Source organism: Antechinus flavipes, chromosome 5 (assembly GCF_016432865.1).
Source record: "Antechinus flavipes isolate AdamAnt ecotype Samford, QLD, Australia chromosome 5, AdamAnt_v2, whole genome shotgun sequence".
Taxonomy (NCBI): Eukaryota; Metazoa; Chordata; class Mammalia; order Dasyuromorphia; family Dasyuridae; genus Antechinus; species Antechinus flavipes.
Window position 1 is genome coordinate 14,523,360 of NC_067402.1, and position 26,234 is coordinate 14,549,593.

Here is a 26,234-nt window from a genome sequence, read left to right on the forward strand (position 1 = left end):
TATAGTTGAGGAAACTGAGGCAGACAGATGCCAAATGACTTGCCAGGAGTTATGTACCTACTAAGCGCATGAGGTCACATTTGAACTCAGCACTGCATACACATGGCACCCTTTAACTGCTAGGACAGCTCTGCAGCTTCCCTCTATAACACATATGTCACTTACAGATGATAAGGCATGCTTCAGACCCACGATCTGTGCAGAGGGTGATGAGGAAGACTCATGCTCCATGATCTGCTTCAGTTTCTCCCTCTCATTTGATATGGTGTTGAAAGCTGACTTTAAGGTGAAGTAAACTAGATTTAAAGGAAAAAAAAAAAAAAAGGAAGAGTTTTAAAAAAATTGAAATTAAATAAAATAAGTTACTATCCCAACATTCAATTGATAAACATTTATTAAGCACCTACTGTGTGCCAAATACTATGATAAGAGCTGGGGATATTAAATCCCTGAGCTTATAGCCTCAAAGAGCTTACAATCTAATGGATAATAGGATCAGAAATATTAGCCTTTTTTAAGGGGGAAGATTTAGAAAAGAAAAAGTGTTGCATCTGTGAATATTACATAAAGCACAAATGCACACTCAAATTCATATTCATACATGGGTTAGCTCCTTATCCCATAATAACCACAGCGTCACACGCTATGAAAGCTGCTCTCGAACACTGAGTCAGGCTGGTTGACATTGTGCCAGAACAATCCATTTTAGGAATCAAAGAGGTTCAAGGCAATATCTGGGCCTTTAGACCTCTTCCACTAAATGCAGTTTACTTTATAAACACACACACACACACACACACACACACACACACACATACACACACACTGAATATTGTGAGTCTAATGATAATAAGCTAATGTGACTAAACTTTTCAAGTTTCAATTTAAGTGATTTATTGCAAATATCTCCCCCTCCCCAATTGGGAGTGGGAGCTGGAAGTTGGGAGGGAAGAGTTCCCTTCCCAACAAATAAAAAAGAAGGGAAGGTCACTGAAACATTTAAAAGCAATGAGCACCAGAGAACTGGAAAGTGAGGGCATGCCTATTCACTGGAGAATGACCAAACAAGCATATGGTTGTTGTGGAACATGACTGCACCATGAGAAATGAGAGGGATGGTTTCAGAAAAACCTGGGGAGTCTTACGCAAACTGATGCGAGGTGAAATGAGCAGAACCATAAGAACGTCGTACAGAAGAACAGCAATGTTATAAGGATGATCCACTATAAAAGACGTGGCTGCTCTGATCAAGACAATGATCCACTCTACCATAACCCCAAAGGACTATGATGGAAAACGTCATCCGTCTCAGAGAGAAAACTATGAACGGGTGTGGAGGGGAGCGGACTTTTTGTTTCGGTTTCTTGCCCTCTTTTTGGTAATGTAGTTAATACATAAATGAGCTTTGCATGACTTCACACGTATAATGGAGTATCGTATTGCTTGCCTTGGGTAGAAGAGGGGGAGGAGCAACAGAATTTGAAACTCCAAATTTTAAAAGGAACATTAAAAACAATTGAAAAAGAAAAAAAAAAAAAGGCAATGCACAGAATAAAACAAAAGGAAAACCAAAAGGAAAGCAAACAAGCAGGAACACTTTGAAAGTTGAATTCATGATACACTTATGTAAGGTGCCGCCCCTTTCATTCTAGAAGAGCTTGCTTGCTAAAAGTGGCCAAAAACAATTGTGTAAGAGGGAAAAAAACCTTATAAAATCAGCTTATGAAGAAAGAGTCTCTCACATAAAATATTGAGCAGAGATCCAGACTGTTCTGAGGAGCAGACAGAGAACTGCCCTTTGGGGGACTGTAATATACTGGGAGGGTGTGTTTGAAGTCAGAAGAATGATGGAGGTAATTCGGGCTGCGGGGCATTATCATCCGTTGGCTGACTTTCTATGGCTGATTGTTGCTTGGGATTTTTTTTGTAAGAGATTTAACATTTACAATTGAAACTGAGAATCGAATGACTGCTTGGAGACTATGAGATTATTATTAAGGGACGGTGGGGTCCATATTTTTCAGGAGGCTGTGACATGAGTCTTTAGAAGATAAAGGCAGGGAGAAGAAGCAAGCACAGAAGGGATCATAAGCAGCCATAGAGGGTCAATCAAACAGCTGGTTCCAGCTGAGAACACCGATTCTGCAGCTGCCTGGATGGGAGCCTGCTGCTGATTGGCAGAAAGGGAACGTTCTGCAGACTGGCCAGCAGAAAGGCTCGTTTGGCTCAAAGGGCTCTTCAGCTACTGTGCTGATGGGAGGAGAGCTCAACTCTGCGGCTGCATATACAGAACTTTCTACATTCACTGTTCGGTGGAGCCATCGGTATCATGAGAAAGGGGGGAAAACTCGGGCAGTTCCTCATGGCTTAAGAGACAAAGAGATGAGGGGGAAGAAACAGGCTTTGCAATTTTTTATTATAAGCTGGGCTTATTGGAGAGGAGGCTTGAGCTGGCTTTGCTTTTCAGAAGAGAAAACAGAATCCCTGTTGAATGAAAAACTGGCTAGGCAATTGTCCGAACAGTCCAGAGAGTCACCTTGGAGAGTTTTGTACTTTTCTGGCTGGAAAGAATTACTTGCCACTAAAAAAATGCAATGTGGGGGGGGTGGAGGGGGTGGTCTCTATATGGATAGAAAAACAGCTACACATACACACACACACATACACATATTTTCATATATATATACATATATATATATATATACACACACACACATACATAGAGAGAGAAACATATTTAGAGATTAGTATTTGAGAAACTCAAAATTTTAAAAATAAAGAAGTGAAAAAGGAAAAAAAAAAAAAAAAAAGCAAGGCACAGAATAAAACAAAAAGAAACCAAAAGAAAGACAAACAAGCAGGAACACTTTGAAAGTTGAATTCATTATACACTTATATAAGGTACCGCTCCTTTCCTACGAGAAGAGCTTGCTTGCTAAATGTGGCCAAAAACAATTGTGTAAGAGGGAAAAAAAAACTTTATAAAATATTGAGCAGAGATCCAGACCGTTCTGAGGAGCAGACAGAGAACTGCCCTTTGGGGGACTGTAACATACTGGGAAGGTATATTATATGTATGTATTTGCACTGCTAAAAGAGTAACATTTTCTTAGTGCCCTATTAAATGTGGCTGTGAATTTAAAAGGCTGTCACTGAGCTATTGGCTAGAAAGCAGAAGACAATAAATTTTGCGCATCGTGAGACTGGAGAGGACCAAGAGGAGCATTTATCAGAGAAGCAGTTTCTGAGGTACAGATTTTTCTTGAAGGGGTCAAGGGCATCAAGGCCTGTAATCCAGAGCTGTGAAATGCTTCTGGTGTGCAGGTTACTTCATTCATGTGCCTCCCAGCTAAGTGTCTGTAAATGCGTTCTCTCTCTTTCATGGATACTCTATATATTGTATACACATATAATATGATTCAGGTTTATGGGTGGACTGTACTTTTTCTCTATATGTATAGTTCTATATTATAGAAATACATCGAATTTGATTGTACCTGCTCTTGCCTTCTAATGAATAAATAACATTACTAGTGCTCTTGCCTTAATTTTTAATACATGTTTTATGATTAAGAGTCACTGGTATCACTTTGATTGATTTTGTACAAATGGAAGTACACCAGTGGGGGTTTAAGACCTATCATAGCAACTTGTATACATTTTTTTTTTCCATATTGAGGTTATCTTAGACTCTAAGAGTGTGGTTGAAGAGGAACAATATGGCCATGAAAATCTCCAACCCTGGGGGACAATCCCAGAATGACAGTGTGAAGTAAACTGGGGTTCATGAAGCAGAAAGGGGGAAACACAAACGACACGGCAGACAACGCTTTTGCCGACGCCGCTGCCCAAATGGATGGGCCCCGTCCACACTGTACCTCAAAGGAAAAAATCAAAGTATCTGTAATAGAAATGTGCCTACAATTCACTTTGCCCATGGAAGTGTTCATCTAAAGTTCTGAATTTTTAAAAAGTCACAACAACAACAACAAAAGCTTCAATTTTAGTGATAATAATAGTTTAGATAATAAAATCCGGAACCAGGACAGGGACGATAATAAAAATAATAACTAGCATGTATACAGTACTTTAAAAGTTTTCAAAGCGCTTTACAATCATTATTTCAGATTGCCTTCACAACAACTCTGGGAGGTAGATGTTATCTTTTATACCCCCATTTTACAGAGAGCTAAAGGGCCCAGAGCCAAGTGTCTGAGATGATAATTGGTCTCAGGTCCAGCGTTCTAGTGTCTGGCCGGTCGTCTTAGAGAAGGGACAAGGTCAAAGAGGTCGTGGAGGTAGAAGGAATAAATCTGTGTTTGTGGATGTCCAAAGTAATAGCAAACAGCAGCTTCCAGACACTTCAAGAACACTTTCTCCCATGGACATCTCTGATTGTTTGCAAAACAATTTCTTAGCTGTTTATTTGTTCCTAGCAAGCTTTGTTTTTAATAGAAAAAAAGATAAAAAGGTGCAAGTGATAGTATATCTTCATATCCCTGGCAAGAGAGCCAGACAGTCACCGTCACTGTCTTAGCGGCAATTATCACCCAAATGGGGAACCAAACCTCCTACGACAATAGCTTTTTAGAGTCAACTCCAAATGCCAGAAGCAAGACTTTTCGCTTCATCACCATCGAATTCTTTGTTTGGGGAATATTTTAAGTTCTATCCAATTAAGCAAACATTTATTAAGTGTACGCAGCGTGCAAGATATGCTAAAGAATGCTTTGGATTGGGTTTTTATTTTGGTCTGTTTGCTTGTTTTCGAGCATTCACAAAAGATGACAATAAATCTTGATTTTCTCTCATTTTAAAATCTCCCTGGCTCCTAAGATGATACGGTTTGGTGGGAAAAGCACACACTATGGAGGCAGAAGACCCAGGTTCAAAACCCAGCCCTGCCATTTGTGTAGATGTAGGGAAAATCCCTTCTCTTGTCTGCGCCTCAATCAAATGAAGGGAGTCGGACAGCTCTAATCCCACCTATGATGGGTGATATCTTTGGGCCATATAGATTACTACTCAGGAAACTGACAGGACTGGACAGATGACCTCCAAAGTCCCTTCCAGGTCTAAATGTCATAGTCTTTTGCTTTGTTTGAAATGACAACTAGAGTTCAGAAAGAAAAAATCTTTCAAGGAAGAACCTCAACATTCTCCTTCATCTAAAAATGAAAAAGTAATATTATTATTAATATCATGTTATTAAAATAATAAATAAATAAACCGATCCTCGAGCAGTCTTAGTCACTGCTCAACCACTTGGAAGCGGCTTGCCAAATGGATTCAGGGCTACCTCGTATGACAGGTAAATATGGCCTCTAGTTCCCATCTATTCCTGCCATAGCTCTGAGTAACTGCTCCAGCACCAGCTGTCAGGGCGGAGGTGGGCAGGACCTCCCTCTGCCAACAGCCAATAAAGCGCCATTACTGCATCTGACATAGTTTGCCGATTGAAAAAATAGCTTTGCTATTTCACATCATGTACAGGAATACCCATTTAACAACAGCTACATACTTAAAAATGGGTAGACTAATTTTTTTTTACTAGGATGACATCATTCTGAAATGTGCAAATAGAATTGGACTTACTCAGAAGTTTGTGTTTAAATCCTACATCAGATACTTAAAAAAATTTTTTTCACTCAACTTTTATTAGGCACCTACTGTGTACAAGGTACTGTCCAGTCCGGAGTTTAAATAGAAAAGAGTCAAATCTAAACTCTTTTATTTGCTATTTCAAGCTCTTCATAAGCTGGTCCCTTCCTCCCTTGGCAGCCTCTCATTCTCTATTCCTCTGCATATAATCTATGTTCCTGCAACTCTCGCCAACTCAGCAAGTCCAGAACAGACCTCATTGTCTTTCCCCTAAAGCCTCCCAGCTCCTACCTTCCTGTAACTGTGGGGAGCAAGCCCCCCACCCCCACCCCCAGGCTCCAGCTTAGGACCCTCGCTGTCTCTGACTGTTCTCACTATTGAGCTGGGGCCAAAGTTTACAAATTTCACCTTTGCAGCAGCTCTCACATACAGCCCCCTGCCCAGTCCCCGCCATCTCACACCAGGACTAAGGCAATGGCTTGTGGGATCTGCCCGCCTCCTGTCCTTGTCTCTTCAGCTCAGGAAGACCCTCCCACTCTTGTCCATTATCTCCGCCCCCACCCACTCCTCAACACCATTGGCTATTTCTCACCTCCAGGATAAAACACAAAATCCCTGGGTAGTAAAAGCACTACTGGTCTAGTCCCATTTTCTTATTCTTTGTTTTCTTGTACTTTTCATTTTTCTGATTTTCTTATACTTCACACCCATGTCCTCCTTGGAACACAGGACTCAAATACACTTTTCAAAATAGTCACATAGGTCTCCCGGCTATTCTTCAAACAAGACCCTTCATCTCCAGCCTCCAGGCGTTTCCTCTGAGTGTCCCCCACACCTGCCATGCTCTCCCTCCTCATGTTTGCCTACTAGCTTCCTTCACTCCTGAGTCCCAGCTGGACCCCACTTGCTCCAGACAGCTTTTCCCAAGTCCTCTTCCTTCCCCTGCCTTCTCTCTGGCAAGAGCTTGTTTGTACAGGGAGTCTGCCTGTTGTCTCCCCCATTCGAACGTGAGTTCCATGAGATCAAAAACTGCCTTTCTTTGCATCCCCCGGAACTTAGAATGCCTGACACATAGCAGGTGCTTAGTAAATGTTTACTGATTGACTACTGTAATAGGTGCTTAATAAATGCTTACTGACTGCTGTAGTAGGTGCTTAATAAATGCTTACTTTCTGATGGAATGTCCTGAAATATTTTAAACAAAACACTGGATCTCTCAACTCCAAGCCTTTGTGCCCTGGTCACTCTTACCTCCACTGGCTTCCTTCCCTGGCCTCCTTCAATAACCAGCTCAAATCAGATTCACTGCAGGATTACCTCAGACACTTAGTGTGAGACCCCAGAGTCACTTAACCTCAACCATCCTGAGTTTCCATCTGTAAAATGGAATTAATAAGAGCATCTACTGCCCAGGGTTGCTGTGGGAATCGAATACCCAGCGAATGAGGTGCTTTGTGGCAACTGAAGAGTTAAATCAATGTAAACTATAGTTATAACACGGTTAATGAATTTTCTTGGGCCATACAGCCACAAGCCAAAGGTCAAAGGATTAAGGTCAGCCAGAGCAAGAGGGGAAAGTGAGGTAAGGAGAGCGGGAGAGCTGGGCCCGGGCTCAGAGGGGGCTCACGGGGAGGTGAGGAGAGTGGGAAAGTGGGAGAGCTGGGCCCGGGCTCAGAGGGGGCTCACGGGGAGGTGAGGAGAATGGGAAAGCGGGAGAGCTGGGCCCGGGCTCAGAGGGGGCTCACGGGGAGGTGAGGAGAGTGGGAAAGTGGGAGAGCTGGGCCCGGGCTCAGAGGGGGCTCACGGGGAGGCGAGGAGAGCGGGAGAGCTGGGCCCGGGCTCAGGGGGGCTCATGGGGAGGCGAGGAGAGCGGGAGAGCTGGGCCCAGGCTCAGGGGGGGCTCACGGGGAGGCGAGGAGAGTGGGAAAGCGGGAGAGCTGGGCCCAGGCTCAGGGGGGGGCTCATGGGGAGGCGAGGAGAGCGAGAGAGCTGGGCCCGGGCTCAGAGGGGGCTCACGGGGAGGTGAGGAGAGCGGGAGAGCTGGGCCTGGGCTCGGGGGGGCTCACGGGGACGCGAGGAGAGCGGGAGAGCTGGGCCTGGGCTCAGGGGGGGCTCACGGGGAGGCGAGGAGAGCGGGAGAGCTGGGCCCGGGCTCAGGGGGGGCTCACGGGGAGGCGAGGAGAGTTGGAAAGCGGGAGAGCTGGGCCCGGGCTCAGGGGGGGCTCACGGGCAGGCGAGGAGAGTGGGAAAGCGGGAGAGCTGGGCCCGGGCTCAGAGGGGGCTCAGGGGGAGGTAAGGAGAGTGGGAAAGCGGGAGAGCTGGGCCCGGACTCAGAGGAGGCCACGGACTGATGGACATTTCAGACTCTTCACTGGTGCCATCCCGCAGCAAAACCTAGAGCTGCCAAGCTTCACCTGCCACCATTTTTTTTATGTAACTGCATTTCAAAATTATTAGTCACCTTTGTAATCTTATCTATTTTATTTGATGCCTTTAAAAGCATGATTCTGGGAACGGGTCCATGGGCTTTCCCAGATGCCGGGACCAGAGAAGATTAAGAGGGCGGCCCCCGGCGCTTTGGGCGGCTTTTCCCGGGAGGATCTATGGGAGGCCGTGAACAGAGGACCAGGATAGGTCAGTGTGGACGGACCGAGGTCTCGAAGGAGTCCCAGAGAAGAGCTATCAAGTCATGGGAAAATCACAAACACACACACACACACACACACACACACTCACACACTCACACACTACACTTAGACACAGCCACACATACAGTCACACACACTCACACTCACACACAAAACCACATCAATCCCTTTGGGCCTGGAGAGGGCCCCCCAGGCATCCAGCCCAGCTCTTCCTCCCCCAGCCAGACAAAGTGGGGCCCAGAAGGATTCAGGTTTTGGTTCTCCTCCGGTTCCGGTTCTGCTGTCCACCAGCTGTGGAACCTCGGATGCCTCGTTTCAGAGCTCCTGGGTGGGGAAGCCCGAGCTCAGCGCCTCCCTGGACAGTCCGAGCTCCGTGGCTTTGGGCAAATAACTTAACTGGGCTCCCTCGTGCACAAAGCGAGGACCCCAATAACACTACGCTCTCAGGGTCCTTTCCAGGGACAGATGAGATGACGTCAAGCACTTTGCGGAGAGGGGAGGCTGGTGCAATTTTGTCCCAAAGGTCAAGATTTATGAGCCAGGAACCGGCCCGGGTCTCTCACCTTCTCCTGGAAGCCTTCTGTGAGGGGGACTCTGGCTGGAGTTCTGTATAACTGAAAGGCAGGGAGGCTTCTAAAGGGCGCAAAGCAGCCTCGCCCAGAGAACCTGAGCTTGGAGCCAGGAGAGCCCTCGGCTCTTTCTTGTGGACCTGGGCGACTTCCCCTTCACTTCCCCCGCGGGGCTCAGTTTCCTCATCTGTAAAATGCGCACATGGAGCTAGATGTCTCCGAGGTTGCATTCAGTCTAGGATCCGTCAGCAATGAGATTGCCCACAGATATTGAAGAAGAGCATGATGGGCTTGAACAGGCCACGGCCCATTACGGAAAAGCGGATTAAAGAGCTTGCTCTAAGCAATGTCTAACACTCGCTCTGTGTATATATTTGTTTGCTTCTTGTCTCCCCCATTAGACCGTAAGCTCTTTGAGGGCTTATTACAATACCTGGCACACAGTAGACACTTAATAAACGTTCACTGATTGATTGAATGTGTAAGCAAGAAAGACGGACTGAAGGAGGACCAATGGGCAGCTCGGGGTCTTTATGGGGATCTGTGAGAGGAAAAGGGAAATCAAGGAAGGTCTCCATCTATTGGTGCACGCTTAGGGAAAGGGAGGGGCAGGAGGCGTGGGTCACCAAATCCGAATCTGGAGGGAGGACCACACCCAGATGGCAGAGCCACTGAACTACTGAGTATCCGCTTAAAACGGCTCGAACACTTGGGCTTGACCTTGAGAACGGGGCAAGCTTTAACTACTGTTTCAAAGAGCTGCCAGAGGCGGCAGGAGTTTGGGGTGAGGGAGAAGACAGAGAAGGGCAGGAAGTCCCGGCCCCACCGCGGACACACGGTAGAGGGCAGGGGGCCAGTCACTCACTCTCTCGTGCTCAGAAGATGCCCAGGGACGGCTGGTCAGGGACGAGCCGAGGACGGCCAGCGGCCAGTCCCCCCAACGCCACACTGAGAAACGCTGTAAGCAACGTTCCATATGGAGGGAAACAAACGCGTCCTTACCTTTGTGTGCAATGTGACACAGGTCTTCCTGCATTTTGGAAAACTCTGACGAGGTCTCGGAGCCATCAGAATAATTTTTGTCTTCTCCAAAATCCAGTGTCGACAAGTTCGGATTGGACGCGTGGAGCCTGATTGGGCCCGAATAAGGCTTGGGGACCTGGGGCGACAGCAACAGAGGAGGTTCCTGAAGGGCGGAGCAGGGAGAGCCCTTCCGTCCCCCACCTCCTTCCCTTCCCCCTCTCCCCAAGCAACCTGCCAGAGTCGAGGTTCGGACAGCAGGGGCCGGGCCAAACCCCAGGCAGATGGCACCGTCTCCTCCGGCCCCAGAGGAGCCCCCAAAGCCCCCCAAACCTGAGTTCTGAGAACTAGCTCGTCCCCAAGAGCTTCCACTGAAGTGGAAATGGGCAAGACGCCACATTCGCTTTGGGAAAAGCTCAAAGGGAAGCGTGGCGTTCTGCTGCCTCAGTCGTCCCAATAGTGTGAGCGAGGGAGGCAAGTGCTAGCTAGAGTCAGGGGTTCAAATCGGCTGTGGGGCCTGGGCTGGGTGAAAAACAGGGCCCAACCGAGCCCCTAGCTCACAGGGCGATCACGAAACTAGGCGTGTAGATTATTCAGCGCTCATCACTGCAAGGGACCCATCTACAGATCTAGCAGCAGATTGTCCCTTCCCATTTTGGAGAGAATTTATTTCCAGGAGATGGTTATTTGTTCCTGGAACATCCTTCAGTGCCTTTAAGTAAATTGGGATGGAGAAGCTGCGGTCAGCATCCTTGGGACAATACCCACATTGATCGGTCCCCCGGTTCTTTGGGGAGACAGCTTCATGCAGGGATCAAGGCACAGGACTCGGGATCATGATTCAGGATTCAGATCCCGGCCTCAAACACTGACTAGCTGCGGGAAACTGGACATCAGCTCGCCCCTTACGCCTCGACCCCCTCACCTGTAAACAAGGAAGGTCTACCTGGGGGTCCTGGCTTTAAAGGTGGCCTTATGCCGTCCAAGCAGCTTTCCTCGCCTCGGCGGCAGTTATTGCCTGAGAGCAAGGCCCAGGGCCCAGGCCGCTGCTTTGGCCTAGTGGCTATCCCTGTTAAATATGGAGGGCTGGGCCAGAAGAGTGACCCTGGGCCCAGCGGCTTCTGAAGGGGCGGGGGAGGCAGCATGTGAGCAAAAGGGACACGAGGAGTCGGACAAGCCTTTGCCCCAAGCAGCTCGAGGCCTCTCAGATTCTGAGCAGAGCCAGCAGAATCTGAGGCAGCGGGAAGGGCCACCATCAGCCACGAGCCAGCTCAGGCAGGGAAGGAGAGCTCAGAAGGAGAGAGAAGGGGGAGCCTCTGGAACCGCCGTCTATCACTGCTTTCTAACATCAATGGAGGGACCCACTACGCCAGTGGAGTGATCAAAGGCCACCTTCCCTGCCCCAAGCAGGAGCTTGCCCCCAGCTCTCTGTTCCTCAGAGGTCAATCCCCCAGCCTTCAGTATCTGCCCGGGACCTTTGGGGAGCGAGTCAGTAATTCGGTCCCCTGGGGTCGGCCCGATGCCCACAGAGGTGCCCGGTATTCCTAGCTCTGCCCCTGAGTGCGCATCTCTTCCAGAAGCGTCCCCTGCCACAAAGGGCAGAGAAGCAGCCAAAGCGGGGCGAGCGTCCCCGGGGGGCTCAGGTTACCTGCAGCATTCCTTTGGCCTCCTTGCTAATAGCTCTCGCCCGCCACCGTCTGTGGGGCCTTTTTTCCTTTTTGGGACTTTCAAAAGCACCACCCTTCAGCACAAAAGAGGAAAGAGAGGACAGAGCATGAGGCTCCGCAGACCGCGTCCGGGGCCCAGCAGAGCAGCACCAAGCCCCATCCCCAGCAGCCGGTGGGCCACGGCGACCGACCGGCAGCCGCCCGTCTTCCGGGCCCGGAGGGGGAAAGGCGGGCGAGTCCGGGGATCCCACTGACCTGAAGGGCGTTTATCGCTGGGGCCGAGTAAGTCCTGTGAAGGACCTCCATGCTCTGGAGGAGCTGACTCATCTCCACCAAATAGGTGTGACAGTGGGCCAGGTCTGCAGGAACAGGAACACAAGTGAAGGGAAGTGCGATCACAGGAAGGGACGGTAGAGACGATCTTGTCCAAACCCTCATTTTACAAAAGTGGAAAAAGGTCTAAGGAAATGGGATAAAGGGCAGAGCCAGGATCTGAACCTGCTCCTCTGACTGAGCAAATTGTGATATATGAACAATGGGAATCGTGCCGCGCTGAAACAATGGATAAGTGGAATTTGGCAAAATGTTTAGCATAAAGAAGAAAGAACCTACAAAATGGCGAACCAATGAATAAAATCAGGGCAATAACGACAACACTAGGTGGGAGTTGATCACTGATGAATTGTAATGACTGATCTCAGCCCCAGGAGCAGACAATGAAACAGCTTTCTCTCCTCTTGGTAGAGAGGTGGCAGACAAGGGGGGAAAAATGGTATACTCTGTCAGTTGTTTGTGCGGCTGACACACAACATAACCTTTTCCTTGTCACAAGGTCTCCTAGGAAATGTTTGTGAAGTTAAAAAAAAAGAATATAAAATCTTATACCATATTTCTATTTCTTTATCCAATTAAATAATGCAAAAAAAAAAAAAAGTTCTCCATTAACAAGTACATGTGTATCTTCCTATAAGGTCAATAAGATCCGATCTCCCCATCCCAATGCTGTGTCAGAGCATCCCTCTGGGGCTTTTCATGTTTTTTGGGACCCATTTTCAGGCCAGCTCCTAGCTCGTGAATGAACTCCCCAGGAATGGCCGTCACACTCTAACACCTGCTTGCATCACCCGGGAAGGCTGCGAGGTCACAAAGAAGGCAGTAACCCTTGCCCCACATGGGCAACACCAAAATAGCACGCTCTGTCTAGAATGAAGCAGGAGGCTTCTCCTTATGGAGATGCAGACTTTCACGTACAAGTGCCGTCTGCAGATTTGCCTAAAACAGATTTCCCTGAGCAACAGCTGGCTCCCACGTCTGCATTCTCTGTGAATCCTTCCATTCTCGTTATCAGTTGATTGCTCTGATAGCTTGTGTTTTGAATCTGGAAATCTTACCATGGACTCTGGGAAAGGCCTCCGTGGCAAAGGCAGCTTTCCAGGGTCAAAGGTGAGGCAGTCTGGGAGGACAAAGCTCACGCGGCTAAGGAGGAGTGAGGTGGACATAGAGGTGTTTGTAGAAGAGGGAAGATTACCTGTCAAGTTTCAACCTGACACCTCTTGTTAGCTAAGAACCTGGAGGGGTCATGGAGCCCAACCCCTCACTCCTGGAAAGAAAAACAAGGTAGGGCAAAGGGCATTGGATCGAGGGCCAGAGGACGTGGCTTAGAAGGCTGGCTCGGCTAATCTGAGGCTAAGAAGCCCAGAGGAGACAGTGATGCTCAACAGACAATCTGCAGGAGGCCCAGATCACACATCGGGAGCCATCTACGCCAACCTCCTCATCTCCAAAGGAGGAAACTGAAGCCCCCAGAGACAAAATGGCTCCATTAGAAGTGTCATCCAGCCCACTTGGGCAAAAATGTTTGTAGCGGCTCTTTTTGTGGTTCAAAAAGAACTGGAAAATGAGTAGATAAATGCCCATCAACTGGGGAATGGCTGAATAAGTTGTGGTATATGGAGATAATGGAATATTATTGTTCTTTTTTTTCCTACTTTTTATTAACGCTTATTTTCAAAACATACGCATGGATAATTTTCAATAGTGACCCTTGTAAAACCTTGTCTTCCAAATTTTTTCCCTCCCTTCTCCCCGCCCCCCCAGATGGCAAATAATCCAATATATGTTAAACAAAGACTTCTATACCTATTTCCACAATTATCATGTTACACAAGAAAAATCAGATCAAAAAGAAAAAAAAAATGAGAAAGCAAACAATAAGAAGAATGAAAATACTATGTTGGGATCCACACTCAGTTCCCACAATCCTCTCCGGGTGTAGATCATTTTCTCCATCACAAGGCTATTGGAAGTGGCCAGAATCATCTCATTATTGAAAAGGGCCACGTCCATCGGAATTGGTTACCGTAAGATCTTCTTGTTGCCGTGTACAAAGATCTCCTGGTTCTGCTCATTTTTGTTTAGTGTCAATTCATGTCAGTCTCTCCAGGCCTCTCTGAAATCATCCTGCTGATCGTTTTTTATAGAACAGTAAGGAATATTATTGTTCTATAAAACATGATGAACAAGCTGGTTATAAAAAGGCCCGGAAAGATTTACAAGAACCATCGCTGAGTGAAACGAGAACCAGGAATACATGGTCCACAATAACAGCAAGAATATGCGATGATCAATTACGAGAGCTTTGGTTCTCAGCGGTTCAGTGATGCAAGGCAATCCCAATAGACTTTGGACAGAAAATGCCATCTGCAGCCAGAAAAAGAACTGAGGAGACTGAATGCAAACACACACCTGCTGTGTTCACTTCTTTTTTCTGGTTTTTTTTTTCCTCTCTCCTAGTTTTTCCCTTTTGCTCTGATTTTTCTCTCCCAACATGATTCATGAAGCAATATGAATTAAAAATAAGTAACTTTTAAAAAAAGAAGTGAAATCCAGACTCCAGAACCAAGGTATGACCCTCATTGTCAAAGACGTATGGCTTTAGCAGTGATGGAGAGGACAGGGTGGTACAGTGACCGGCATGGCAGGCTCAGACTCAGAGGTTACCAGCAGGGAGACCATCAGAGAGTCTCAAAGAGTCTCCATTTCTCTATCTGTGGAGTGAAGTCCGTAGGACCCACAGGACTATGAGAGCTGGATGGGACAACACATGTCAGAGAACTTTGGCCTATTTCATGGTGCTCTGTTAACATCAGTTGCTGCCATTATTATCGCTCCACTAGATGACCATGAAACATTCACTTCCCGCTGGACTTAATTTTCCTCTTCTGAGAAAGCAGCGGGTAGGAGGAGGTGATTCCCAGGATCCCCCCTGCTCAACACCCACCCTGCAGTGACCTCCCATCGATCGACCTCAGGAACAAAGGGTAAGGGGCAAAGTGGAGAGGGGACAGATATCTCCCTTGATGAACCCGGCCCGAGCTTTAGAACCTCTACCTTTGGAGCACTTTTCCATGTCTTCACAAGACTGGGGCCAGATGGGGAACCTGACTTCTCCACAGCCGAACGACAAACTGCTTCCCGTCTGCAACGAGCTCTGCTTTGATATGCTGCCGCGCTGTTCCACAGACAACAAAGGGGGGTGAGGAACACAGATATATCCTAGCGATTTGGCTGAGGATGGCAAAGCAGCCTGGCCCGTGATGGGATGCCAGGGCCTGGTAGGGAGGCCCGGCAGCCACCATCAGACCCGGAGCTACCGTCCTTGACTTCCCCTTCTGCCAAAGTAACAAGGTCACAGACCCAGCCAACAGCAAAACATCATGTGGAATTTTTTTTTTTTTTTTTTTTTACAAATACCCTTGGCTAGGTGAGTTCATTTATTCATGGGGAGGACTGAGGTCAAGCTAGATGAGGGACAGGGAGGACAGAGAAGACAGAGAAAGGAAAAGAAGGGAGGGAAAGAGAAAGGGAGATTGAAGAGAAGGGGAAGGAGAAGAGAAGGAAGATGGGAAAGAGAAGGGAGAAAGAGGAAGACAGAAGGAAACAAAGAGAAAGAGAGAAACACAGAGAGAGAAAGGAAAGAGAAAGAGAAGGACAGAGACACACAGACAGGAAAGTAGAGAGGGAGGGAGAGAAGAGAAGAGGAAGTAAAGAAAAAGAGAAACAGGAAAGGAGAAAGGGAGGGAAGGAAAGAGAAAAAAGAGAGAAGAGAAGGAGGGAGAGATAGACACACACACACAGAGAAAGAGAGACAGAGAGACAGACATAGATAGACAGACAGATGGGGGATAGAAAACACATTTTCAGGAGGGAGGTATACTCTTTTCTACATCCTCTCACTGTACTACCTTTATGAAATTCTCCGGTTACCCCAGTTTGAATTGACTGCACACAGTTAAATAATTAAATATGATTAGAGCAGAAATAGTAACAAGAAAACAAAGCTCATGAAAAGATCAATGGACTGAGTCACAGGGCTCAAGTCCCAGTTCTTCCAGTTAAGCAACTTAAACCAGTTTTTGAATCTCTCTGAACCTCAGTTTTCTCATCGGTAAAATGGAGATAATCACATTTGCATGACCTGTTCCATGGAGGTATTATGCAGATTCAATGCTCTGTAACAATGTGCCTTCTATATCTGTGTGTGTGTGTGATTTTTCTTCTCAATTATGCTGCTAAATTTCCAGTTTGAACTGACTGTACACAGTTAAATAATTAAGTATGATTAAAGCAGAAAAAATAACAAGAAAGTCTCATCCATGCATTCGTGTGCACGTGAAACAGGTTCCACTTTATCACAAAATCTTGGAATTGGACAGGATGCGAAGTGGGCCCCTGGTCCAAGCTGAACAAGAATCCTTTCTCTAAATTATTCGATAAAAATCCTCCAACCTTTGCTTGACGACCTTGAGTGAATGGAGATTCCTGCTTTCTAAAGACACCCATTAATCTTTGGCCACTAGGAGCCCAAGCAGCCTGCTTCCCTCACTTCCCCGGCTACTCTCTCTGGACCAGAGCAGAACGAGCCCAACCCTGTTTTTACATAATGGCTTTTAAATGCTTGAAGCTAGTTCTCCTGCCCCTGAGACTATTCTTCTCCCTCCACAGTTTCCCCAGATGATCTCCATGCGCCAAAAGTTCAAGGTTTTCCACTATGCTGATTACCCTACTCTGGATACTTTCCAGCTTGCCAATATTCTCCCCAATATGTGGCCCTTGGAAAGAAAGACTCCAAATGTGTTCAGATTAAGACAGAGCAGGACGGGACTGTCCCCTTGTCCTTGTCTGGACACTAGACAAACTCATCACGTGGTGAGGGTACAAGGCGACTCTCTTTCCTTCCTTCCTCCTCTTCTTCCTTCCTCCCTCCCTCTCTCCTTCCCTTTCTCTTGACCTCCTCCTCCCTCCTTTCTTTTCTTTTCACCCTCCTTCCCAGTTTCCCTTCCTCCTTTCTTCTGATGTCTGGATCCCAAGCCATCTGGAATTACCTTCCTAGTTGAAACAGAGTCAAATACTCCAGAGGGGGAGTCTGTGACAGTGGACGCAGAGAAGAAATGGTTAACATCCCGTGGGAACATGGCGATCTCATTTTGACGGTACACTCGATGGTGACGGAGCTTGGCCACCCACTCATCAAAGACTTCCTCGGACTTCACCTAAAACAGAGAGACTCGAGGTTGTGGAATACGTCAAGCACGACATTGAAAAAGATCAAAAGCAGCCACTGGGGCCCCCAAGTTCTTCCTCTGGCCTCCACTGCAAAGCCCTGTGGTATATATAATCCATGCTCAAGCCTCCATAGCTTGGACAATACCAACGGCACCTGCATAAAACCGGCACGGTATAAATGTTGGCTGAAGTAATGTGCACTGGAAAGTCGGAATTCTAATCTTAGGAGGCTGGAACAAATGCTATTTCAAGGGGAAATCTGTGGAGGAAATGAGAAGCCTGGGATACTTCTGGCCAACTTGAGAGAGAGCCCAACTTCTGCACTCTTTAAAAAAAAAATAAATATACTAAATGGCAATTTATATAATACATATAAATATAAGATATATTGTATCTCATGTAATATGTTATATAATTATACATAACATATATTGTGTATAATATATATAATAGAAATATAAAATATACACATATAATTTTTAAATATATATAAAATATATGCATATATAAACATAACAAATGGCAATAAATTACAAAAAGACTCATCACTAATGATTTTGACCTGCCTTCCAAAGCAATGATAGGATTCTCTGAGACACAAACCAGGGCAGCTAGTTGACACAAGGACCTGGAATCAGGAAGATCTGAGTTCAGACATTTAAAAGCTGTGTGACCCTGGGCCAAATCTCTTAACCCTCTTTGCCTCAATTTCCTTATTTGTAAAATGAACTGAAGGAGGAGGTGACAAACCACTTCAGTATTTCTGCCAAGAAAATCCCAAAGAGGGCCCTGAAGACTAAGATAAAACTGAAGTGGCTGAACAACCAAAAAGACCCAAGTCTCCAGTCCTCTTTCTTTGGCTCATCAAATGTGTTGCTTATTTCCCTCATTTTTTTCATGTTCTGTAACATGATAGAAAATATCAGCAGATACTAAAGGTGTCTCTGGAACTCAAGGCTTGTTTGTTCTGTTGAATTTTTGCCAGGTCAGAAGCCCTTCTCTCTAATCAGGGCAAGGGAGCAGGATTTTGCAATTTTTGATTCAAAATTCAATGCAATTTTTGTTATAGTATAAAATTGCTAATCTGCTTTGAGGGTTCAAGGAGAAGACACTTCTTGTGCAAAAAAACAAGCAACGATAAAAATATTACAATGGCTCAGCTCAGTCTAACAAGCAGTCCATAAGTACCCACTGTGTGCCAGATATTGTGCTTGGTGCTGTAGCCACAAAGACAATAGACAAAGATACACTAGGCACAAATGTATCAATCTCTCCCCTCCAAGAGCTTAAGTTCTACTGGGAGGATACAATATATACCCAGAAAAATCGATACAAAATATACATACAATAGCTTTGGATGAAAGGAGGAATCAGGAGACAGTTTGTGAAGGAAGCACATTTGAGCTAAGCTTCAAGGGAAGGAAGAGTCTCTGAGGGAGAAATGAGGGGGAGGGGCGACTAGATGGCGTAGTAGATAGAGCACCAGTCCTGGAGTCAGGAGAACCTATGTTCAAATCCAACCTCAGACACTTAACATTTACTAGCTATGTGATCCTAGGCAAGTCACTTACCCCCAGTTGCCGCTCAAATAAACAACAAAAAGAAACGAAAGGGGACGGGAAAGGCTATTCCAGCCAGAGGTTCTCTTAGCTATAAAAATCAAACAAATGAATTACTGTGGAAACACCTGCTGCTTTGGATGGCGGGCAAAAATGCCTTTTAGCTGTGTAACCCCGACAAGTCATGTTTCTTTATCTGTTAAATGGGAGTAATAATAGCACTGAGGGGCAGCTAGGTGGCGCAGTGGATAGAACACCAGCCCTGAAGTCAAGAGGACCCGAGTTCAAATGTGACCTCAGGCACTTCCTAGCTGTGTGATCCTGGGCAAGTCACTTAACCCCAATTGCCTCAGGGGGAAATATATATATATATATATATACATATATATAAATAAAATAGCACTGACCTCCCAGGATGAAGATCAAATGATATTTCTTACATAAAGCCCTTTGTAAACTAGAAAAGTTCTTCACAGCTGAGTGTGAACCCCTCATCCTCTGGAGGGTGAGAGTGGATTCTAATTCACATGATTTGAAGTGACAACTATATCACATATGGTTATTGATTTTTGTCCAACAGAAATATGCAATATAAACGAGAATGATGTAACCACTTCAGGAGTCACACTGACTAGAATCTAGACCTATAAATGCTAGCAATTAATAGTCATTATTAATATTAATATAATGTAATTAATATAATATAAATATTGATATGATTAATGTAATTATATACATATACACACACATAATTTAACGTCCCCTTGCCCCAAACTTTAGTGGTTATAAATCCCAATTTCTCTAGAGGTTCAAATGAAGAGCAGACAAGTTTTTCCAAAGACTATTAACCCTCTAAGAGGACGGCTTATTTTCATTTAGTCAGCTAGAAGCCCCATGAGGATTTTCTCCTCTCTTCCTTCTTGGATCAGTTATTCCTTTTTTCCTTCTCTATCGTGGAACATGGCAAACGTCTCTGCACACATAATAAGCAAGCCTGGAAACCCCCAAAATATCCAAGACCCTCCAAAGTGGAAAAAAATCAGGGGTCAATTCTGTTAGTCTCTATATAAAAAAAAAATTATCTCATTTGATCTTCACAATAACTTTTTTATTCTCATTTTAAAGTTGAAGAAATCAAGGTTAAGCCAAGGTTAAGTGACTTGCCCAGAGTCACACAACTAGTGAGTATCGAGAGGGGAGAATCACATGGGAAGGAATCAGTCATTTAGAATTTTTAAAAATGGAGGTTCATGTTAGAAACATAACCAGACCAGTAGGCAATGACATACTGTTTCAGGAAGGTGACTCACATCTCCCTCAAGCCCCATCATCTCATCCAGCAGCTTCTCTCATTTTACAGATGAGCAAACCGAGGCTCTGAGGGTGGTTGACTCTGGCCAGTTTCTCTGGCCTGACTCACGAGCAGGGAGCATTGGCTTCCGCGGCAGCTGGAAGGCTCTGACAGCGTCCCAGGCTTCTGTGAGAACAGACTCTGCTTTTCAGCCGCTTAAGGGCTTGAGATCAACTAGGGTCAGGTGACCAAAAACCCCTGAGAGCTCTGTGCCTGCCCCTGGTGAGACTCCCTTGGGATCCCGACTCCCTCGCCCAGTCTGGTAGCGCTCCCTCCCATTTTCTGCCTCAAACCAAGTTACTGATCATTTTTTTAAATGCACCATCAATATTAGGGAAAGAGAATAGAACGCCTTCCTCTCAGTGCTAGGAATCTAGGAATCTCCCCAAACTGGAGAAAGGGGGCATGGATGGGCCGGCCAATCGGCTTCCCAGTCCGCCGAGAGATGCTCCACAAACTAAGGATGGAAGCAAACGGATGAACCAAGATTCCTTGCTCTACGGAAGTCGGGTAGGAATTGTGGGAGTCTCCCAAATATTAGCCAGAGCCCTCGAATTAAACTGGTTCTGGGAATGGAGGCCAGCCAGGGCCACGAGCCTTCCTCTGGACACGGCTGCTGTATTTCAGGAGCTACCACTTGAGCTGCCAATACAACCACAAGGTAATGAAGGTTTTGGCCACAGAAGCACTTGGAGAAGATGGATTAACTTGCCATTTGAAACTGCATGTTCAATCCACTGCTTTCTCGGTTATTAAAATAAGCGGCCGTGGATATAAATTTACCTCTAAAAGGAACGTCTTCCTCGCATCCCATAAATTTCCCTCTGTCCTCTTATTGATGATTCTTTTAAATGTCATTTTCCTTTGACTAATTTGTGGAGGGGGGAGATGTGCATCCCTGAACAGAGCGCCCGCACCAAGAAAACCGCAGCTCTGCTGTACTATTGAAGTACTTTTGAACGTGCATACTAATGAGTCACAACAGACTTCTAATAGGTCATCAGTGGAGTCTCTTGAGATCTCAAGGCTGACATTGTCTTAGAGGTCCTTCATTTGGAACGTTGTTAAAAGCAGGAACAATTGTTACATCAGAAATATATTTGATTTAATTATTCATGTATTGTTAGATTTTCTTATGTTGCCTCATCGAAGATAAGACAATGCAATTTAATATGACATAACAATATAACATATCGTGTCATATAAATAACAATCAACTGGGAATCACTGAGGCAGCAGACGTACAGTGGACCGTGCTGGGAATAAAATCAGAAAGATCCGAGTTCAAATCTAGCCTCAGATTCTTCTTAGCTTAGGGATGCACATTTAATTTCTGTCTGCCTCAGGTCTCTCGGGGATGATAATTGTACCTACCTCTGGAGGTGTCGTGGGGATCAAATGAGATAATATTCAAAAAACACTTAGCACTGAGCCTGGCACATGTTAGGTACTTAAGAAATATTTGTTTCCTTCCTCCTTCCCTCCCCCGCTTTCTTCCTTTTTTTTCTTCCTTCCTTCCTTCCTCTCTCTCTTTCTTTCTTTGTTTCTCTTTCTTTCCTTTTTTCTTTGTTTCTTTCTTCCTTTTTTCTTCCTTCCTTCCTTCATCTCTCTCTTTCTTTCTTTGTTTCTCTTTCTTCCTTTTTTCTTTGTTTCTTTCTTCTTTTTTTCTTCCTTCCTTCCTTCATCTCTCCCTCCCTTCCTTCCTTTCTTTCTCCCTCCCTTTCCACCTTTCTCAGGGTGACCCAGTTTGTGTCAGAGACGGAACTTGGACCTGGGACTTCCAATCTTCAAAGCCAGCACTTTATCACGGCTCAATCATATGGCACATTAAAGTTTCCAAAGCCTCATTCTTCCTCCACCCTCTGGGGCTCCCCACGACCCTGGTACCTGGTTATCATCCCAAGGTCACACCTCGTATGAGCGGCGGGGAGTCAGTGCCACGGCTAAGCCAGTTCTAAGCCTAAACGCCGGCTCTGCCGGGCACCATGATGGCGCCCCTGTGGAAGCTCCTTACCTTCAGGTGGTAAATGTGCTCCTCGGTATCGAGGTCTATACATTTGGAGGACTTCTTGACGGACATCACAGAGAGCCCGACGTCAATGGATCCATGGAGCTTCTCTCTCTCGATCTGGCCAGAAGCACAGAACACCAGAATGACTGTACTGCTGGCAGGATGGGGTTCCCAACTCTTGCCCCTTTGGGGCCCATCTCAACAATATGAGGCTCCCACCTCCCACCCCTTCCATTCTCTACTTCCCAGGGACATGCTATTGACCAACTGGACAAGCTTTCCCAACCCGATAGGGGGACAATGGTTAGGGACTTACATCAGCCAGGTTCTTAGCATACTTCAAGATCCCTTTCTCCAAGAAGAAGAATCTCTGTTGGAAGAAAAGCACATGTTGCTGAAGGGGTCCAAGGCTAAGTGAACTAGAGAAGAGGCTTTAAGGGACCTTCTCCAAAAATGGGGCCCAGCAAGGCCTGGGACTCACTCCCAAAGCCACCAATGATAAGCTACAAGGGCAGGCGAGGTACGCTTCGGATCCCTACCTTGTGCCAGCCTTTGAGCGGCCACTTCCTCTTCTTCAGGAGGAAGCCCTTCTGTATCTGGGGCTCCTGGGTGTAATTCATCTCTCCACGGAGCCCTTCCACCACTTCCCAGCTGTCCTGCTCAAATGAGAGATTAAAAAAAAAAGGGTCACTTGTTAAAAAAGGAAATTTCCCTCTCTTCTTAAGGAAGGTGCAGAGACGTCGCAGCAACTGCCCCCCCCCCCCCAAGTCTCAGGTGTTCCTCCTCTCCCAGCACATCCTGGCTTCGCTTCCTCCCCCAAATCCAGATTCTTAACTCTCGCCACCCAGGCTGCTCTCTGACGCTCTCTTTTGTCTGCAGCAAGAGAATGATTAAATTAAACAAACTTTTGTTCCATTTTTTCCATGAGAGCGTCTCGCAGATTCTATTTTTGTTTGCCCTGACAAATCTTCAGAGCACGAATGTCCCCAGCAGCCAGGGATCAAGGGAAATGGAAGCCGACGTCAGATTTTCTTGGATCAGAATAGACATTAGAAAGAGACAAGGGTCTCAATATGAATAGAGAAAATGAGAGAGACAGAGAGACAGAGAAAGAGAGAGACACAGAGAGGGAGAGAGAGAGAGAGAGGAGTAAAGGAAGAGGGAGGAAGGATAAAGAGAGGTGTTTAGGTTTGAAGTCCTAAGACCAAGAAGATCCAGAACTAGAAGGGCCCGCTAAGTTCAACTCATTGGTTTTCCCAGGGAAGGAGCCAAAGCCGGCCCAATGCTTTGCTCAGCTCCCACAGGCCATTAGCGTAGAGCTGAGCTTCCACACGAGGTCTTCCTGCCTCTGAAGGCAGCACGCTACTCACACGCTGTGCTCCTGCTCCTGAGTTCCCTCAGTTTGTCTTCAGCATTGCCTCCCTCCTACCCCACGGGGCCCTAATGCTGACCCCGGCTCCCCAGGCCTTTCCACCCTAGAGCCTGCTCCTCATTAGCCCCGAGGACATCACGTGTCCCTCAGGTAGTCTAGCGAGCTTCCTCACAAGTTTGGACACAAGTTTGGAGCTGGCCAGGCTCTCAGCACGCATCTACTCAAACCGTCCCCAAAAGGAATAGAACGCAGCAGAACCCTACACCAAACGGCCTCCGACCTTTGCTTGGGGACCTCTGTCCGCCACCATCCCCCCTTGGGCTGCTCTCCCTTTTCCCGGCATCGGATCCAGCTCTGCTCTGTACCATCCTCCCCCTGCATAATGCTCCGGTCTCGCCCTGCGGGGCCATCCACGTGACAATCCTTCCAATGCCGGATCCACAGATGATCCACTGATGAAAATCGACAGCAAAACCTGCCTCTTATCTCTTACCTAGCCTGCAGCAGCTCGAGAGTCCTTGGGGAGGGAAGACGCTCCCTCACCGGGGGCAGCGGATCCATTTTGGACAAGAGAGCCATCGACATTTGTTTGTGACACAAAAAAGAACTTTCTCAGGTCTCTCTGGGAACGTTTGCGATCACAACAGGGAGAAAAGCTAAGTCAATCAGACACACATCGTGGGAGGCGAGGAGGGTTCCGAGCGGGGGCCCCCCCGGGGTCCCCACGGTGAACGATCCCAGAATGAACTGCAGCTTCCGCTGCTCATTTCTGAGAAAGCCAGCCTGCGGGATAAAGCAATACTTGGAGTCTGGCCAATACGTTTGAGCCAAGACTTGGAAAATCAGATAAACAAGGAGGAATAAAGAAAATAGAGCGAGTTTCAAGACAGTTGTCAAGGAAATAGTCCTGATACAATCAAAGCCTTTTACAATTTACTTAAGTCTCTCGGAACTGCGAACGTTGTTTGTGGGACTCTTCAGGACTCCGTTTGGGGTTTCCTCGCAAAGAGCCTGGAGAACCAGCTCATTTTACAGATGAGGACACTGAGGCACACAGCTTGAAGGGCTCTGCTCAGGGTCGCATAGTAATACGTGTCTAAGACCAAATCTGAACTCGGCTCTCCCCGATTCTAGCGTGGCTAACAAGGAGATGGAGGCCCAGGGCTAAGGAAGATTGTCCTCTCTATACACACACGATACACGTGCCCTTCCAGAGCCCTGAAAGCACCAAGAGCCCAGGGGGGAGGGCTCGAGGACTGGAATCGGAAAAACCTGAGCTCGAATTCTGCCTCAGACACTAGCTGGGTAACCTCCAGGGAAGTCCCTTGATGTTTCCTCCACTAGAACATGGAGAGAATGGTAACGGCTCCCACCTCTCCAGGTTGTTGTGAAGAGCCAATGAGATTAGATTTGCCTGGTACACAGTAGGTACTTAATTAATGCTTATTCCCTTCCTCCCAACTCCACTCTCCCTGGAAACCTCTGGTCTTCAGGGAGGTCATCCCGGCACTGACTCCGTGGAACACAGACACCGCTGAGCTGCCGCCCTGCCCTGCCCATCATCGGCGCCCTAGGGTCGTACCTCGTACAAGGCGGGAAGGAGAGGAGGCCGCCGGCGGCGTGGGGCGCCCAGCACAGTCGCTCCCGGAACCGTCTAACAAAATGGCCACACACAGAACGCTCCTCAACGCGGGGACGGAGAGGGCGTTTCTTCATGTTCCTGGGCTACGGGAAGGCGGCCCTCACATTGCCAGGATTGTGGGCATCTCCCTGCGGGGCAGGTGTCTCTGCTCCGGGCATTTCAGAGAGGCGCACGCCGGCCCGGCCCGGCAGACGCACCAGACCGAGGACTTTCCCGCCCTCCCGGCCAGCAGCCCCACGGAGGGGAGCAGGGGCGTCCCCGCCTCAGCAAACCCTTCTCGGGGACGCCGGGACAGACGCTCTGGGTAATAGCATTACCAGAGAAGCGGGGCCTGGGTTATCCACTTTATAGAATTAGTGACTTAATGCTAAAAATAAACACAGCCTAATTTCCTTGGAGACTCAGAAGGACTAAGCCCCAGCCCAGAAGTCAGATCAGTTCGCGCCTGCCCCTGACACTACATGTGTGGCCTGAGGTGAGTTACTTAATGCTTACGTTGCCTCAGTTTCCTCTTCTGGAAAATGGGTGTGTACCAACTACCCAAGAAGGCTGCATGAGGAGTGGAAAGGGAAAGGGAAAACTCGACCCCGGCTCTGGAGAAATCAGGAGGCCTGGAGTCAGGAAGATCTGAATCCAAATCCAGCCTCAGACTTTCTAGCTGGGTGATCCTGGACAAGTCAATCTCTGTTGCCTCAGTTTCCTCAATTGTAAAATAGATACGATAATAATAGCCTCCACCTTCCAGGGTTGTTGCAAAAATCAAAAGAGATCTTATATTTGTAAAGCTTTTCACATAATGCATAGCAAACAGTAGGTATTTAATAAATGTAACAAATGAAAGCTCCCTTCTCTTCTCTCCTTTCACAATGTCTCTGAGTAGAACCGAGATGTTCATTATCTTGATTATAATTTTATGAAGAAGACCAGCTGCGATCTGCATGAGCAAAGAGAGTCCCCACGCCGGGAAAGTCACAGGTCCCTTCTCTGGCTTGAGAGCTGAAAGAGCTGGGTTGGAAAGAGACCTCAAGCTTACTATTTGCTTGACTCGAAGCTAACCAGATTCCCTATCTGTGAAATGGGCACACTGTCCTGCAATTGGGAAGACGGCACCCTGCGACTCCTTTGCCTCCCTCCCTCCCCCCCCCCCCAACTACTCTGTATGTGCTTATATTTGTACACGTTACTTTGCCGGGTAGAACGGGCAGGACGCGTTTCATTTTGTCCCTGTT

The 26,234-nt window shown here is 47.0% G+C and overlaps 1 protein-coding gene across 7 annotated transcripts in view; it reads right to left on the reverse strand.

Annotated features, from left to right (window-relative positions):
- OSBPL3 (oxysterol binding protein like 3) overlaps positions 1-26,234 on the reverse strand; it is a 123,883-nt gene that overhangs the window by 37,938 nt on the left and 59,711 nt on the right. For 5 of the 7 annotated variants that reach the window (XM_051962702.1, XM_051962703.1, XM_051962705.1 and 2 more), the window contains 9 exons: positions 22,531-22,647; positions 22,308-22,361; positions 21,995-22,108; positions 16,890-17,057; positions 14,896-15,016; positions 11,761-11,864; positions 11,487-11,579; positions 9,821-9,977; positions 166-296 (listed from right to left, as the gene is read on the reverse strand). In XM_051962702.1, coding sequence (XP_051818662.1) covers positions 166-296; positions 9,821-9,977; positions 11,487-11,579; positions 11,761-11,864; positions 14,896-15,016; positions 16,890-17,057; positions 21,995-22,108; positions 22,308-22,361; positions 22,531-22,647 — 1,059 coding nt within the window. The remainder of the gene's footprint in view (positions 1-165; positions 297-9,820; positions 9,978-11,486; positions 11,580-11,760; positions 11,865-14,895; positions 15,017-16,889; positions 17,058-21,994; positions 22,109-22,307; positions 22,362-22,530; positions 22,648-26,234) is intronic. The other 2 variants (XM_051962707.1, XM_051962704.1) reach the window with 1 other exon arrangement.